This window comes from Protomyctophum parallelum (genome assembly GCF_964188405.1).
Source record: "Protomyctophum parallelum genome assembly, chromosome: 4".
In the NCBI taxonomy this organism is placed as follows: Eukaryota; Metazoa; Chordata; class Actinopteri; order Myctophiformes; family Myctophidae; genus Protomyctophum; species Protomyctophum parallelum.
Window position 1 is genome coordinate 40,097,452 of NC_139700.1, and position 14,278 is coordinate 40,111,729.

General features: G+C 44.7%; 1 protein-coding gene across 4 annotated transcripts in view; it reads right to left on the bottom strand.

Annotated features, from left to right (window-relative positions):
• tead4 (TEA domain transcription factor 4) overlaps positions 1–14,278 on the bottom strand; it is a 50,999-nt gene that overhangs the window by 14,684 nt on the left and 22,037 nt on the right. The window contains exons 2-8 of one of the 4 annotated variants that reach the window (XM_083762595.1): positions 12,407–12,471; positions 9,029–9,091; positions 6,001–6,135; positions 5,269–5,312; positions 4,108–4,169; positions 2,852–2,982; positions 2,078–2,251 (exon numbers count right to left, since the gene is read on the bottom strand). In XM_083762595.1, coding sequence (XP_083618721.1) covers positions 2,078–2,251; positions 2,852–2,982; positions 4,108–4,169; positions 5,269–5,312; positions 6,001–6,135; positions 9,029–9,091; positions 12,407–12,471 — 674 coding nt within the window. Of the gene's footprint in view, positions 1–2,077; positions 2,252–2,851; positions 2,983–4,107; positions 4,170–5,268; positions 5,313–6,000; positions 6,136–9,019; positions 9,092–12,406; positions 12,472–14,278 lie in introns of all 4 variants that reach the window. The other 3 variants (XM_083762594.1, XM_083762597.1, XM_083762596.1) reach the window with 3 other exon arrangements.

The window sequence follows — 14,278 nt, forward strand, 5'->3', positions numbered from 1 at the left end:
ATGACCCTGGTGTTTGAAAGTGAAATATCCCTAATATACGTACACCTACTGTATAGAGGGAAATTCTATACCATAGTAAAATATTAATGCAAAATACCGACATCACCATACATTGCATGGCATGAAATAGGGCTTAAGTGGTTTAACATTTTACCTGCATTAGTGAAACAAAAATAAATGTTTACTGCATTTTAAATCACTAGACCCATGTGCACGTCGGCCACCGGCCTACTTGGGAACGATGCAAGTTGGGAACCTAGTATGCAATACCCGTTTTAACCGTATGTCTGTGTCCCTTTTGTGACAATATATGGAGATCTCTGTATCTGTCTGTCTACGCATGTGTCTGAAGAGTGCAAACTGACTGTGAAAGGTGGAGTGGTTAAGTAATCAAATGGCAGGTGTGGGGTTGCCAAGGCAATCAATTGGATGAGGCAGAGGCCGGGAATTCTACAGGTGAGAGGACTTAGGCTCATTAGGTCCACTGGCAGAGCCTGGCCAGAGGCTTCTGTGGCATTTCTGGACAACAGTGTATCCGACCGACTCAAGCCCTGCATGGCACTGCACTCCCTGTGGTGGTGTGGAACTGGTATATGGCCCGTGTTTCAAAGTTGTAGTTGGTGGGGCGAACGGTTCTCCAGTTACGTGGATTACACTGTATGAACACAACGGGGTGCATTTATTGTAAGAGCTAATTTGCATCCTGAAAAGTAACCGTTTTGATCATATGAGGTTTCCACCCGACAGAGACCATTTAGGGGTCCCCAGACATCCGTCCCTCTCTACCCACTCGCCACTACTAAGGGCCCCGCTTTTCTGTATTACTAATACCGCACATGATCGTGCAATTTTGGATCAAAATGTCCATCGAAAGGATTGTTTGTAGAACGACGCAACGACGAGACGAGTGCGTGTGTTCTGTATGTGTAAGATTGTGCTGATGTAGGCGTGTACACGTGTTGTGTGTGTGTGTGTGTGTGTGTGTGTGTGTGTGTATGCGTGTGTGGTCTATAAATAAGCGTAGTGCGTGTGGGCTGGGTTCAGCCTAATAGCGAGGGGACAGGTGCCCTGTCTCACATTTCCCAAGTGAAAGATCAGACCTGCCACTCTCCCCAAGGCTGCCGTCACACACACACACACACACACACACACACACACACACACACACACACACACACACACACACACACACACACACACACTAAGGAAATTGTAAAAATGTACACACAAACAGACACGGGGGGCACTAACAAATGGACACACACACACACACACACACACACACACACACACACAGACTGTGATGCCCTCTGCGCCAGTGAATACCACCACATTCACGTCTGTGGATCAGTGACTTACTTTCCATTCATTTTATCACTAAATCACCTGTAAGTTCCTTTAACTCCTGACGCTTAGCTGCCACCAGTGAGATAACACCGCCAGGCCATTAACGGTCAACAGGTGCCAAAAAACATTAACGACAACATAAACTGTACTCTCTCACCCTGCCTTCATGACAGTATATGCATGTGTGAACCTCAGCTGAACTACGTTTAATGCACTAGTTCTCACATTAGGTTTCCATGTCAAGGACGGCCAAATTGATATGTATAGCCTACTTGACCCTGTGGATAGATTTTGTGCCAACATTTATATATTCTTTTCCCACATTTTTTCTTTCTTTTTTCTAAAAACACCTTTCAGTGGCAGGTGTTGTGAGCTTGTAGTTTGGCTGTTTTCACAACATTTATCTGTGGAACCGACTCAAACTAAATGTGACGCCTACAATTCCAAGTGCTCGTCAGGGTGGGGGGGGGGGGGACCCCAGTTAACCCATTTTGAGCGGGAACCCCTTTTGGTGTTAGCATCATGTTATGCTTTAGCTATTGAAAAATAGCAGATCTACAAGCTCATAGCGCGCCACCGAGTGGCGCGCTACAAGCTGCTATTTTTGAAAAATCGTTAAAATGTGCCTCAAATCTTTCAGAAAATTGTCATCAGGCCTGAATGGGTTAAATATGATTATTTTGGGAGGTTGCGGCCTGAAAGGTTTAACCAGACGGAGGGTCCTGCTCACCCAGAACTTGACGAGGAAGAAGGAGTTGTGTGGCCCTTTGTCAAACAGCTCCTTCAAGCCTCCCTTCTTCTCTGGGAACTTGTCGTAGATCTGCCGGATGTCCACCGCCTCCAGGTACGGGTCACTGTAGCTGGGGTTGGACTGACCGATGTGCACAAAAAGGTGCTTGTTGAACTGCAGGGTGACACACACACACGGATACTGATTAGGCCCTGTTTGGACTGTAGACAAATATGATATCGTTGCTGTCAGGCAGAAACCTCTCATCTCTCCATAAATAGCAGACCTACAAGCTCGTAGCGCGCCACTCGGTGGCGCGCTATGAGCTTGTAGATCTGCTATTTTTCAATAGCTAAAGCATAACATAATGCTAACACCAAAAAGGGTTCCCGCCAGAGTGGGTTAATGCCCTACTTGATCATACTACAGCGTCACACAACAACATCAAAAGTAGCAGATATGCAAGCTCGAAACGTGGCACGAAGTGGCATGCTTTAAGCTTGTAGATCTGTCATTTTTGCTATTTCTTTTACATAATTATGAAGTTGTCATCCGACAGTGACGATTTGTTTGTCAAATCTGATCTTTAGGACTGTCTGACTGTCCACACTTTATAAGTGCATGCATTGGGCGAGACGGTTTTACGCATTAGCATTATAGAGAAGTAGTGAAAATAACCGGTCTACAAGCTCACATCGTGCTGCATTGCAACGCATTGTGAGCTTGTAGATCTGCTATCTTTTCACTAGTTTGGGTCACGGTGTATATACTCACAGTCTCTGGGTCCTGAGGCTGCTCCAGGAAGGCAGAGAACTCCAGCATACGGAGCTTGGAGCTGGCAATACTTCTACCCTGCCATGGGGGGGCGCCGGGGGACATGGACAGCCCTGCCGTGCTTTCGTATCCTGTGCAAGAAGCGTATTTGTCAACAACTTATGTGCGATATAATTTCGCCATTAAAGGGTTTGAATCACCGGTGTCTTTCAAAAACTGGCCTAAAGAAATATCTACCAAAAGACCAAAAGAAGTAGAGATAGATTTGAATTCCCATTGAACGGTGTCATTCACAGCCGTTTTTTCCTTTTCCTTGTGTACATATAGTTGTTTGTATTTGTTGATCACAAGTATTAATGTATTAAAATTATATTTTAACACATTAATAATGTAATTAATACATAGGACCACAATGGAAGTACCCAGGACTTTTTTGTGTTATCCTTTTAACCTTAAATACGCAGGGAAATGAAAAATACGTTTTTCACACTTTTAGAGCATAATATCCGTGGTCATCATATGGGCATACCTAACAGTCTATGCCAAAACAATGGGAACATTTCCATCTTTGTGTAGGCCTATTTACATTTTTATATCAAAAGTCCATACAAATCCAATTTTAATTACTTCCTTTGAACAAAATCATGATGCGCGATGACGTGTCAAGTGAACGTGTCGAGTGAATATAAATGAATCTTGATTTCATTCACCTGGTTGATTCCCATCACTGCACGTTCCTCCAACACAGCTGGTTTTGATTACAGAACTACTCAGTTTTTAATCTCATTCAAGATGACATCCAGACATTGTAGTGTATTACTCGTTTTAAACGTAATCATAACGCTAAAATATGTATCTGAAAACATTATGTTCGAAATAAGCCACGAGCTTTGCTGCCCGTCTCTCTGTGACATGTAGCAGAGTTACGTCCCATACCCTGAAGGGATGCGACGCCAATTGTCATTCCCAACATCTCATAACACTATACTACACATACTACTATACTTAGTTGACTGGGGTCCCCCATGGCTCTGTACTAGGTCCGCAAGTATTTCCTGCGACATCAAATCTCTTTGCGAAAAAAAAAACAAGATCTACAAGATGGCAATGCATAGCAACGTGACGCATCACAAGCTTGTAGATCAGCCAAATATTCCCACCCCCCTCCCCCCCCTCCAGAATAGGGATGCTAGGGTTCAAGTGGTTAATGCAGGTCTGTCAACACGCCAAGGGGGTAAGAAATGAGGAGAACCCACCTGTTATGGGGGGCGGGCCGGACGCCTGCATGGCGTAACTCTGCTGGGAGAAGGGCTTAATGCTGGGGAGACGAGAAGAGACACATTAGACCCCCTCTCACCCCCATGACCCACCCTCCGACTCACACTAATTGGGCCACCTGACCTCTAAAGACGATGGGGGTGTTGTTGCATGGCGGAGTGGAATCTGTGACCCTCGACAGAATGGCAAACAGCTGAAGCATTTATTTTCGGTTCATATTCGTTTGGTTCTTGGGAAAATCTTTGCGATTGGATGGGTACGGTAATAGTGCAGCAAAGGTCCTCAAATCAATGTCAAGGACCCCCACATTGATGTGTATTTGACCAGGAACCCCCAGAAGAGAAAATTTGTGTTAGAAATGTCAGCTTAATGCAAAAGTTTACAACACTTTCAAGACAGCAGATGTACAAGCTTGTAGTGTGGCACAAAGTGATGCACTTGTATATCTGCTATTTTTGATCAGCCAAATTTGGCTGATGACCCTCTGGAACCTAATCCCATAGGGGTTCCCAGACCACAATTTGAGCACCAGTACAGTACAGTACAGTACAGTACAGTACAGTACAGTACAGTACAGTACAGTACAGTACAGTACAGTACAGTACAGTACAGTACAGTACAGTACAGTACAGTACAGTACAGTACAGTACAGTGTACTCATGAACCTAAGGAATGGATAGATAATGTATTATGTAAATCTGAGGTCAAATCAATCAATCAACGTTATTATCGCAACACAGTTACAGGTATAATAGTGAGGTGAAACTGTTGTTTATGCAGGCTTTCAAGTTTCCAGTTCCAGGAGTAAAAGGGAATTGTCATGTCATTTAAAGAGGTCTTAAATCACATGTAGTGCATTCAATATAGTGCATGTCAGTATCATGAAGCTTTGAAGTCCTATAGGAAGACCTAAAACACATAATTATGTGCATCAGAAACCTCTTACCTAGTTACCTCCATAATTTAACTTTTTGTATTTTTTCGTAAATGAATGCTTGCACCCCTAGGGGTGCGTGAGCTGCCTGCTCGAAACGGGGCGTGAAGCAACACGTTTTGTGCTTGTAGATCTATAGTAGCAGCTACTGATCTGAATTTGAATTATGGAAAAAAAAAAGATGAGAGATCAAATGGTTACTTACTCTTCTGGACCGTTGGGCTGTCCTGGGAGTCCCCCATGCCAAAACTGTGAAAATAAAACATTATTTCTCATAAGACACAAAAACTACATTCAATCAAACTTCATGGTTGAGGTCGACTTCAGATAAAGTTTTGATAGGGTTAACCCTTAACCCAATTAAATGGATTGAGTTTGGACAGACAGACAGACAGACAGACAGACAGACAGACAGACAGAGAGTATGTTTTGCAGTGTGCAGCTAATCTCTGGCACCGTAAACCTGGTAGATGTTTTGCACACACACTCCCTGGATGCCAACGATGAACCGGGACCTCTGCCCCAAATCTTCCAGAATGGCCTGTTATAGCGCCACCAGGAGGCTTTTGTAAAACAATTTCTTTGATATTCAGCTCCTTCAGATTCTGTCCAAAAATCCCTCAAATCGTTACACGGTATCTCTATAGTCATGTGTTCAAGACGGATCTGTCCGATATCTCATTATTCCATCCTAATTGGCTAACATTGGCTTTCAAAGTTTGCAGGATTGGCCCGTTTAGAACAAACAGCCTCAAATCATGAACGCAGCGTGCAATTTCTCTTCCACAGACTTTCCTTCTAGGCTGAGGAATATATCCCACCCTTGCCCCGGCGACAGCTATAGTGAGGTATGCCAGTGTGGTTCAGAGATCAAAACCCAAAAGGATTGAGAAGAACCATGCACTGCCGTGTATAACGTCTGCATGTTTAGACTCACTCCACCAGCAGTGGGGTACGCCTGCCTCGACAGGCCCTGGAGGGCCATTTTGTTCTGGAAAGCCGTGGCTGAGAGGATCTGTGCTGACGACATGCTGGCCATACTCTGCATGGCCTTGTCCTTGGCAGCCTGGTCCTACACGGAACACACAAAGACACACACAGAGAGAGAGAGTGTAAGGGCCGATTCATACTCCTATTTTAGAGCCGAATAAAAGTCGGTTCGGTGCTGTAGAGCCTACAATGTGACGTCATTTGAGGTTCGGGGGGGCGGGTACTGTCCTAAAGTCGGCTCTTCGGTGCTACTGAAAATTTCTGACGAGCCGAAATCATTTCGGCACTACAGCACCGAAACAGCGGTAAAATAGGAGTATGAATCGGCCCTAAGGCAGAAGGGTGCACTGCACTCTCCTCGCTCGCACACCTGTTCAGTGTTGCCACCAGGTATGCTTATTAGAAGCAACTTTGGACTTTAAAGTCACTTGTAAATATTGGTAGTTGCGGGTTGTGTGTGTGTGTGTGTGTGTGTGTGTGTGTGTGTGTGGTTTTTTTCTAATGTTTCTAATATAGTTGCTTATTTGGGCTTCTTTGCTAATGTTGTTTAAACCAATGGTTATTAAACATTTATGTATTTGTCCGCAGACCTCCCCCATCTGAAAATAATTATGTTGTTGTTCAAATGTTTCAAAAATAAAATCGCCATTTTCAGTTTCAAGATGTTTTCCTTTTCCTTTTTTGAAAATAGCTCGCAACGTGTTGCATGAGCTTCTATGTAGATAGTAGCCGTAGCCTAGTCGCTTCTTTTTGGGCTCGTTTTCATTTCAGCACTGGTAGCTTACTTCTCTTTCAAAATCTGGCAACACTGGTCTGTTTAGTCTATATCAGTGCTCCGTTTCACCGGCAACATGATCAGTAAAGCCCTAAAATGGCAAAAGGGAAAGACCGAAGCGGAGTTTGCATCATGGTATGTGTGTTTGTTGGTCCCCGCCTGGCAAAGAGCGTGCCAGGGCAGAAGGGTGATACTACAGTCAAGGGCCTTTGGGTCAGGACAGGAGTTAAGTTTATTGCCTTGGCAGAGGCCCGGGCGCCCGTGTTGACAACCGGCTTCTGTTAGAGGTCATAGTGGAAGGCAGGGCACGCAACGCATGGTCCCACACGCTAATATGTTAGGTAACCCTGGTGTCCCTAAATATTGGGCAGAATTCTTAATGTGTTTTTCAATTCTTTAAAAACAAATTACGTTTGTTTAAAAATGAGGAGTTATAGATTGGCTATTTTCGAATAACCGAAGGTTAATGCCTGATGCTAAGTGACTCACGCAGCACTAACACGGAAGGGAAACGCTTTATGAAGAAATAAATAATAATACAAAAAATAGCACGTTATCATGGAAGAGATGGTTTTAAACAACAATGCCCTTCCCACCGTATAGGGAGACATGCACCTCTCATGTTCTCCGTTGTCTTTTAAAAATGCACCACCTCAGCACTTTCCAAATACCCCCCCCAGGGCTGGGGGGGGGGGGGGGGGGGGGGAGGGGGGCTACAAGCACTTGCTGCCCGGCCAGGCCCGGCCCTAATGTGGGCAAGGCCACACAGTGCATTCTTGTTCCCAGAACTGTGGCCAACACAAGGGCATAGCTGAAATATGGGGCCGTACATGTGCTATGGAGCTCAGTTACACCAAAGACATTTTTAAAAGGGCCTGTCAGAGAGACCAACCCTGTGACCGAGGCCGCACGCTCTGCCAGCTGAGCCCATGCGGGCCACCATCCAAGGTGACAGAGAGAAAGTGTGTGTGCGTGCGTGCGTGTGTGTGTGTGTGTGTGTGTGTGTGTGTGTGTGTGTGTGTGTGTGTGTGTGTGTGTGTGTGTATGTGTGTGTGTGTGCGCGTGCGTGCGTGCGTGCGTGTGCGTGTGTGTGTGTGTGTGTGTGTGTGCTGGCATGCGTGCGTGCGTGCATGAGGATGATTAATGCTGGGGGGGGACAGGGATGTATAAGCTTAACCCTACCTGTAGTACACCTACCACAAGGGAAAAAACTAACTTTTTCATTGAGATAATTATTACCAAATGAAATGCCTAGAAGGAACAATCCACAGATTAATTTGTTTCAGGGACAAATTGCGCTGCTGGTTCATATTGTTGGTAATCATGCAACAGCAAGGCCTCGGGGCTGTGCCGGCATTGTATCGGGTAAGGTTTCATTGAAAAGTGTCACGAGCAATGAGCCTTCTATTCACAACCATAGCGTCCATTAAGGGACTGCAATTAAAAAGCCGATGATGAGCTCTTTGTGGTCATGGAAGTTGAATGCTTTGGCACGCACGCACGCACGCACACACACACACACACACACACACACACACACACACACACACACACACACACACACACACACACACACACACACACACACACACACACACACACACACACACACACACACATACTGAATCACCTTCAACAGCAATGATAAAACAGCACTATGCACGGTAACCTCACTTCAACCTTGGATTTTAACCTTGTTTTTTCTCCAAACATTTCAAACAATTTCAGCACATGCATATTTACGGTCAAAAATAGGTAAACAGTGCAATAAAGTTTGCATGAATGAATCCCCCATATGACATTCTGCACATTACACACATTACAAGTAAACACTTAAAAATGTATTAATGCACCATAATCACACTTTTGTTGTAGCATGCATGCATGATACTGTAGGACTTACAGTAAAATAAATCACTGCAATACGTCTATCCAAATATCTTCTCTGTCGGGCAGAAACCCGAAAACGTACTTTTCAGGATTCAAAAGGAAAAAATATCTAAAGTTTACATACTTTATACCTTAGATGCGTGTGACTCTGTAGTGTGATGCATTAAAATATTTTAAGAGGTTTCTGTAATCACGCAGAAAGTTTTATTATTAAAGTTTTATCTATTTAACGTTTAACGGCACATTGTTTTCATTCCAGCGCAACAGTCAGTAAGTAGAAGAATAAATGATGGTGACTCACGTATCGTACCTTCAGCTTGACCTGAATCTCCCGGGCCTTCCTTCGTGCTAGCACCTGGATGTGACTAGACACCTGGAACACACACACAGTTACACACACTAAGAGAGAGCTTCTCAAGGTTTTGCTTTTATTCGGGTCTATTCAAGTCTAACCGAATGGTGAGTGGAACCAAATGGACCTGTAGAACTAAGAGTTCCATTTGTACAATATCAGAGTTACTGTACAAGACCTGTAAGGGTCCATGTAATGGTGGGAACCCCCTGCCTGGGGGTCCCCAGAGTGACCCTGAAGTGGAGCCCTGATGCGAAAAAGTTTATTGACCATGCACTGGACTATGCCATTTGTGCTTTATTGAAGGCAGGGCCAGTGACGAGTGACAGGCCCACGCATGATGCAAGGAGCTCTTTTGAGGTCCAAGAATGGAACCCAGGAGGTTGTAGAGTTAAGTAGTTGTAATTTTGGCATGTCAATATAGGATACATGATATCAAAAGTTTCCAAGATGTTTATTTTTTATGTATTTGTAAGGAATTTTGACAATTTCGACAAGCTCTACAAATGCCATATGTGATACAGTGATTTTCCACCATTCGTCAACGTATTCACGCCATAAGTAGTGGCAGTGGCTCAGGGGTTAAGAGCGGCCGCTTGGGGGAACGGTCCGGTTTGATCCCCAACTGGCCCCTGTGTTAACATCCAAGTGTCCTTAAGGAAGACACTGGACCCCCAAGAGCAGGTCGGCACCCCCATCGGTGAGTGAATGGGTGAGTGGATGGATAAAACGTTGTGAAGAGCCTTGGATAGAGGTGCTATAAACACACCATTTGCAATGTATATATAGTAGGGCTTATAGTGATTTAACAGTGTGCTGCTACTGTGCTTTCTGAGGTGAAGGAGGCTTCATGGCTGCTGGTGAGGAGGCCAGCAGATGTATATAACTTAATAAATTAAATTAAATTGTGTCCAATCTGTATGGTAGAGCATGTTAACTTATACAATTGGGGTGGTTGTATCTGGTCTCCCTGCTCTTCTATTAAGAGTGAGACATGATCAGGGGTGCACATAACAGGTGCGCAGGTGTGCAAACGAAATGAAGCACTATTGCGTACTGCCGCTAGTACTAACATTTAGTAGTTCTGGTGTCAAGTCTATCTACGTCCTGTAAGTAAATGTAGAAATAAAAGTGTGTTGACCAATCATTACAAGTGGCTCTTATTTTGAAGAGGAAGTCTGTTTCGGTTGTAACTAAGCTGCCATGACAGTTGTTGAATGTGAAAGTTGTTATGATGTGGCTGCCGTTCGGAGCTCTAGTCTATCCAAATAAACAAGAACCCATGTGGATTAAACTTTTGGCCAAAGTTCATATATTTATGATGCATAAACATGCATCTGTGACTTAAACAAGTACATTTTTATCTGTCTCATGCTGGCTGAAGTAATGTTGTGGTAGAGTAGAGACGTCTGCTAGCAGTGAGCACCAAGCAACATCTCAAGGTGCTTCTCTGAGAACTATAGCCCAGAAAATGTGCACACCTGGACATGATCCCGTTTCTGGTTTGACACAAACTTTGTGAATGAAGGTCAAGATTTAATTTATCCCCTGAACAAGCAGACAGGCTCTATTATTAGCTCAATGGTAAAACATTGCAGCACTTTCTCAGGGGATCCGGGTTCAAATCCGAGGGAAGAAAAGTTGCATAGTGCAGCTTTAAAGGGGGATACCACAAATTTTCATGTCATTTTCATGTCAGTTGTTGTGTGGAAATATTAAAAAGTCCCCCCATTCTGTGTTGCCTAGAACTGGAGGTCTGAACAAAATCAGTAACATTATGAAGTACATCTCAGTGACATCACAAAGATGTACTTCACAATGTTACTGATTATTTTTATTATTTTCACAGTCTAAGGTATATTAATGACATAGTAAAATGATTGGTCATGAGTGTATTCCTCTTTAACTATAATAACCCTGCCTGATAATCCCCCCACACACACACACACACGCACGCACACGCACACGCACACACACACAACACACACACACACACACACACACACACACACACACACACACACACACACACACACACACACACACACACACACACACACACACACATTCCCAGTCTAACCCTATATCCCAGCCAGGGGGACCCTCTTCTCCCCTCATCTCTCAGTGTCCATACCTCAACCTAACCGTATCGGGTCCCCACAGTGGGGATAAGGTTCCAAATCCCGGGCTCACGCCCCCCCCCCCCCCCCCCCCCCCCCCCAGCCCTGCTCCCCTCATCCCTGGCGTCTCTCCTCTTCTAACAAGCCCCCGTGCCGGGCTCCCTCTGTGAGGTGGTGAACAAACAACACCGACATACGATCTTAGGGCATCTGTGCATTGGATCCCCGGTCCTAAATCAGTTTTAGGCCCCTTTAGTCGTCCAACCGGGCACATTGCAACTACGGTAGCCTGTGCAGGGTGCGTGCGTGCGTGCGTGCGTGTGCTGTATTTGAGAGAGGAGGTTGGGGGGGAAATATTTCCTATACTGTCATCATGTCTTCTCTGTCACTGAATTTTTTTTCCGGCGTTGATAGACAATAATGTGACGGTTGACGACAGCCCGGTCGGACAGGATGACGTTTTGGGTCTGGGAGGTGGCCTGTCTCCAGAGCTTAACCACCCAGGAGCACTGATGCAGTAGCATCGCAATTCTGGTCATGCGTCTTGATAGGCCGATCTATAAGCTCTCAACGCGTCGCACCTGGATATTTTAATGACCTGCTATGTTGCCCAGCAACGACCCAATACAGTCAGCTGACCTGAATGAATAGCTGAATGTGAAAAGGCCTTTCACTCTGTATCTCCCAGCCTCTGGAAAAAAAGCCAAACCACCTAAAAACACTACTGTTTGAAGCAAGTATGTGTGGACTGTCTTTGGGTTTGTCCTCCAGGTGTGCTAATGTGTCTATTGATTCCTCCCCACACACATCACTGCTGCTGTTGTGTCTACTGTCTACTGACACACCTGCCAGTAAAGGAGCCCCCACCGGGAGGACGTAGAGGCCTTTGTCCCACTCCTCCCGCCCAACACAACGCATATAGAGTTTATAGACGCTCAACAAAGCCGAATGCACTGTGGTGGATTCAAATCCACAACCTCCAGGTTGGTGCAGGCACTTTACTACTGCACCACCCGAGCACCACCTGGTTGAATTGTTTCTATGCTTCATGTGGTGGTTTTTATTCCTTGTTGTATGTAAAAGCAATCAGTCCTCTCTGTGAGAATCGCTACGTAAATAAAATTTCACAACAACAATAAAAACCTATTGTTTTAACCTAAAACCATCACGTATAGAGTCTTTCTCTCACCTGCCTCCACCTCTCACCTGAACTCACCTGCTTTCTCGTTCGTGTCTTCCCAGTGCGGAGCTTGATGTACCGTGCTATCAGTTCGTTCCGTCCTGTAAAGATAGAAAAAGGGAGACAATAGATTGAAATTCACGTCATGGACGTACTGTACACACTTCACACATGCCATGCGGGAAAGCCATGGTGAGAGCATTCAATACTTTGTTTGGAATATTGGAATTTTCTTCCACGGCACAGAATATTTTCAGATGGGACCCATTATCCGGTGCTCCTTGACATGAAAAGGTTTGAGAACGACTTGTGACTCAAGTGATGACTCTGATGTCATCGTGCTGTCACACCAACTGAGCTTTCCATCAAGAAGAGTCTGGTTAATGTGGAAGACTTAATTAACTAATTTATATTATACAAAGGATAATTTGGCAAATAAATCCTGGGCTGTATCCTCACGTCTCCTGAGCACCACAGTGTTACCATGACGAAGCCAAGTACTATAACTCAACAGCTGGCTCTACGAGGCTGGCTGGTCTGGTCCGACCAGTAAAGCACATGGCAGACATTTATACACATTGCACACTTCAAATATCTATGAGCAGCACTGTGGCGGCACTGGCAAAGCATAGTGTCACACAGACGCTTTAAAGGGCCTTGCAAACGTGAAGCGAGGAACGCAGGCGTTGTTGCCTGGATCAACACAGGTCTCCTCCAGGTCTGTTGAAGAGGGGCGCAACAACGCAAGCGTAAACAAAAAAAAGCTAAACAGAATCCAGGTCTGGTGAGTCGCGGGCGTCTGCACGCAACGAGCACGCGTGCAACAAATGCATGGGGGCCGCGCTTACGTTAATACGAGCAAAAGCGCAGGTCTCATTGAAAATGAACTACCGGTATAGGCACGTTTTATCACTCCCCGTTTGCAAGGCCCTTAAAGCTGCCCTACATATACTTTTCCTCTGCTACCCCTAGATTTGAACCCGGGCGGGCTCCTGCACTGAAGTACTGACATCTTTAACATTGAGCTAATGCTTGCTCAGGGGGATGAATCGTATCTTTATCTTCAGGTTAACATTTGTGTCAATCCAGAAACAGGGTCATGTCAAAGGTCATGTCTCATCTAGACACAGGATCTAAGGTTTCAGTAGAAGAGCAGGGAGGCACAATACAACTACCCCAATTGTATGAATTAGACTCTACCACACAGATTGGACAAAATTACAATGTAATTTCATTAAAAAAGTTACATAGTGCCGGGTCAATGTGTTAGGTCAAATACATCGAGCCGAGCGTTGCCTAGCGATGTGGAACGCTACTATACGGTAAATATAAAAGAGGCTATTCTGGATTCATAATAACAACCAAAAGACAGAGGCAGCCAACAGTTGTGTGTCTGTTACTTATAGGGTGGGTTATAATGAATATAACAATGTTGACAATAATATATTTAAAAAAAATATATATATATATATATATTACTCTTAGGTTGTCTGGTTTTGGTATAGGGTGTGTTTACCCTATAGTAACCTCTGTTCTTTTTATCCAATAGGATTGGGGAGCAGAGCCTAATCATGATGATCAGCCTAAGTGGCTCGGGTGGCGACGCCCTATAAATGCCTGCTTCCCCAGTCCTTCCCCAGTTCTGTTCTTTTCATTTGCCTCCTGCACCTTTTCCACCATGCACTCTTTTCAACATTTCTGTTAATACTTACAACACGCACACACATACGCTTCACTCATGCATACACGCACTACACCACTGACTACTGATTTCCACACTTCATCTGTTTATCCATGATTTATTCTTTGATTCCTTATTTTTGCTAATTAATAAATTATATTTCTTTGGTAAACTCCTGTCTCCCCTGTTTTTTGTTGTGTACCTTGGCACCCCCTAGGCCAGGTGCA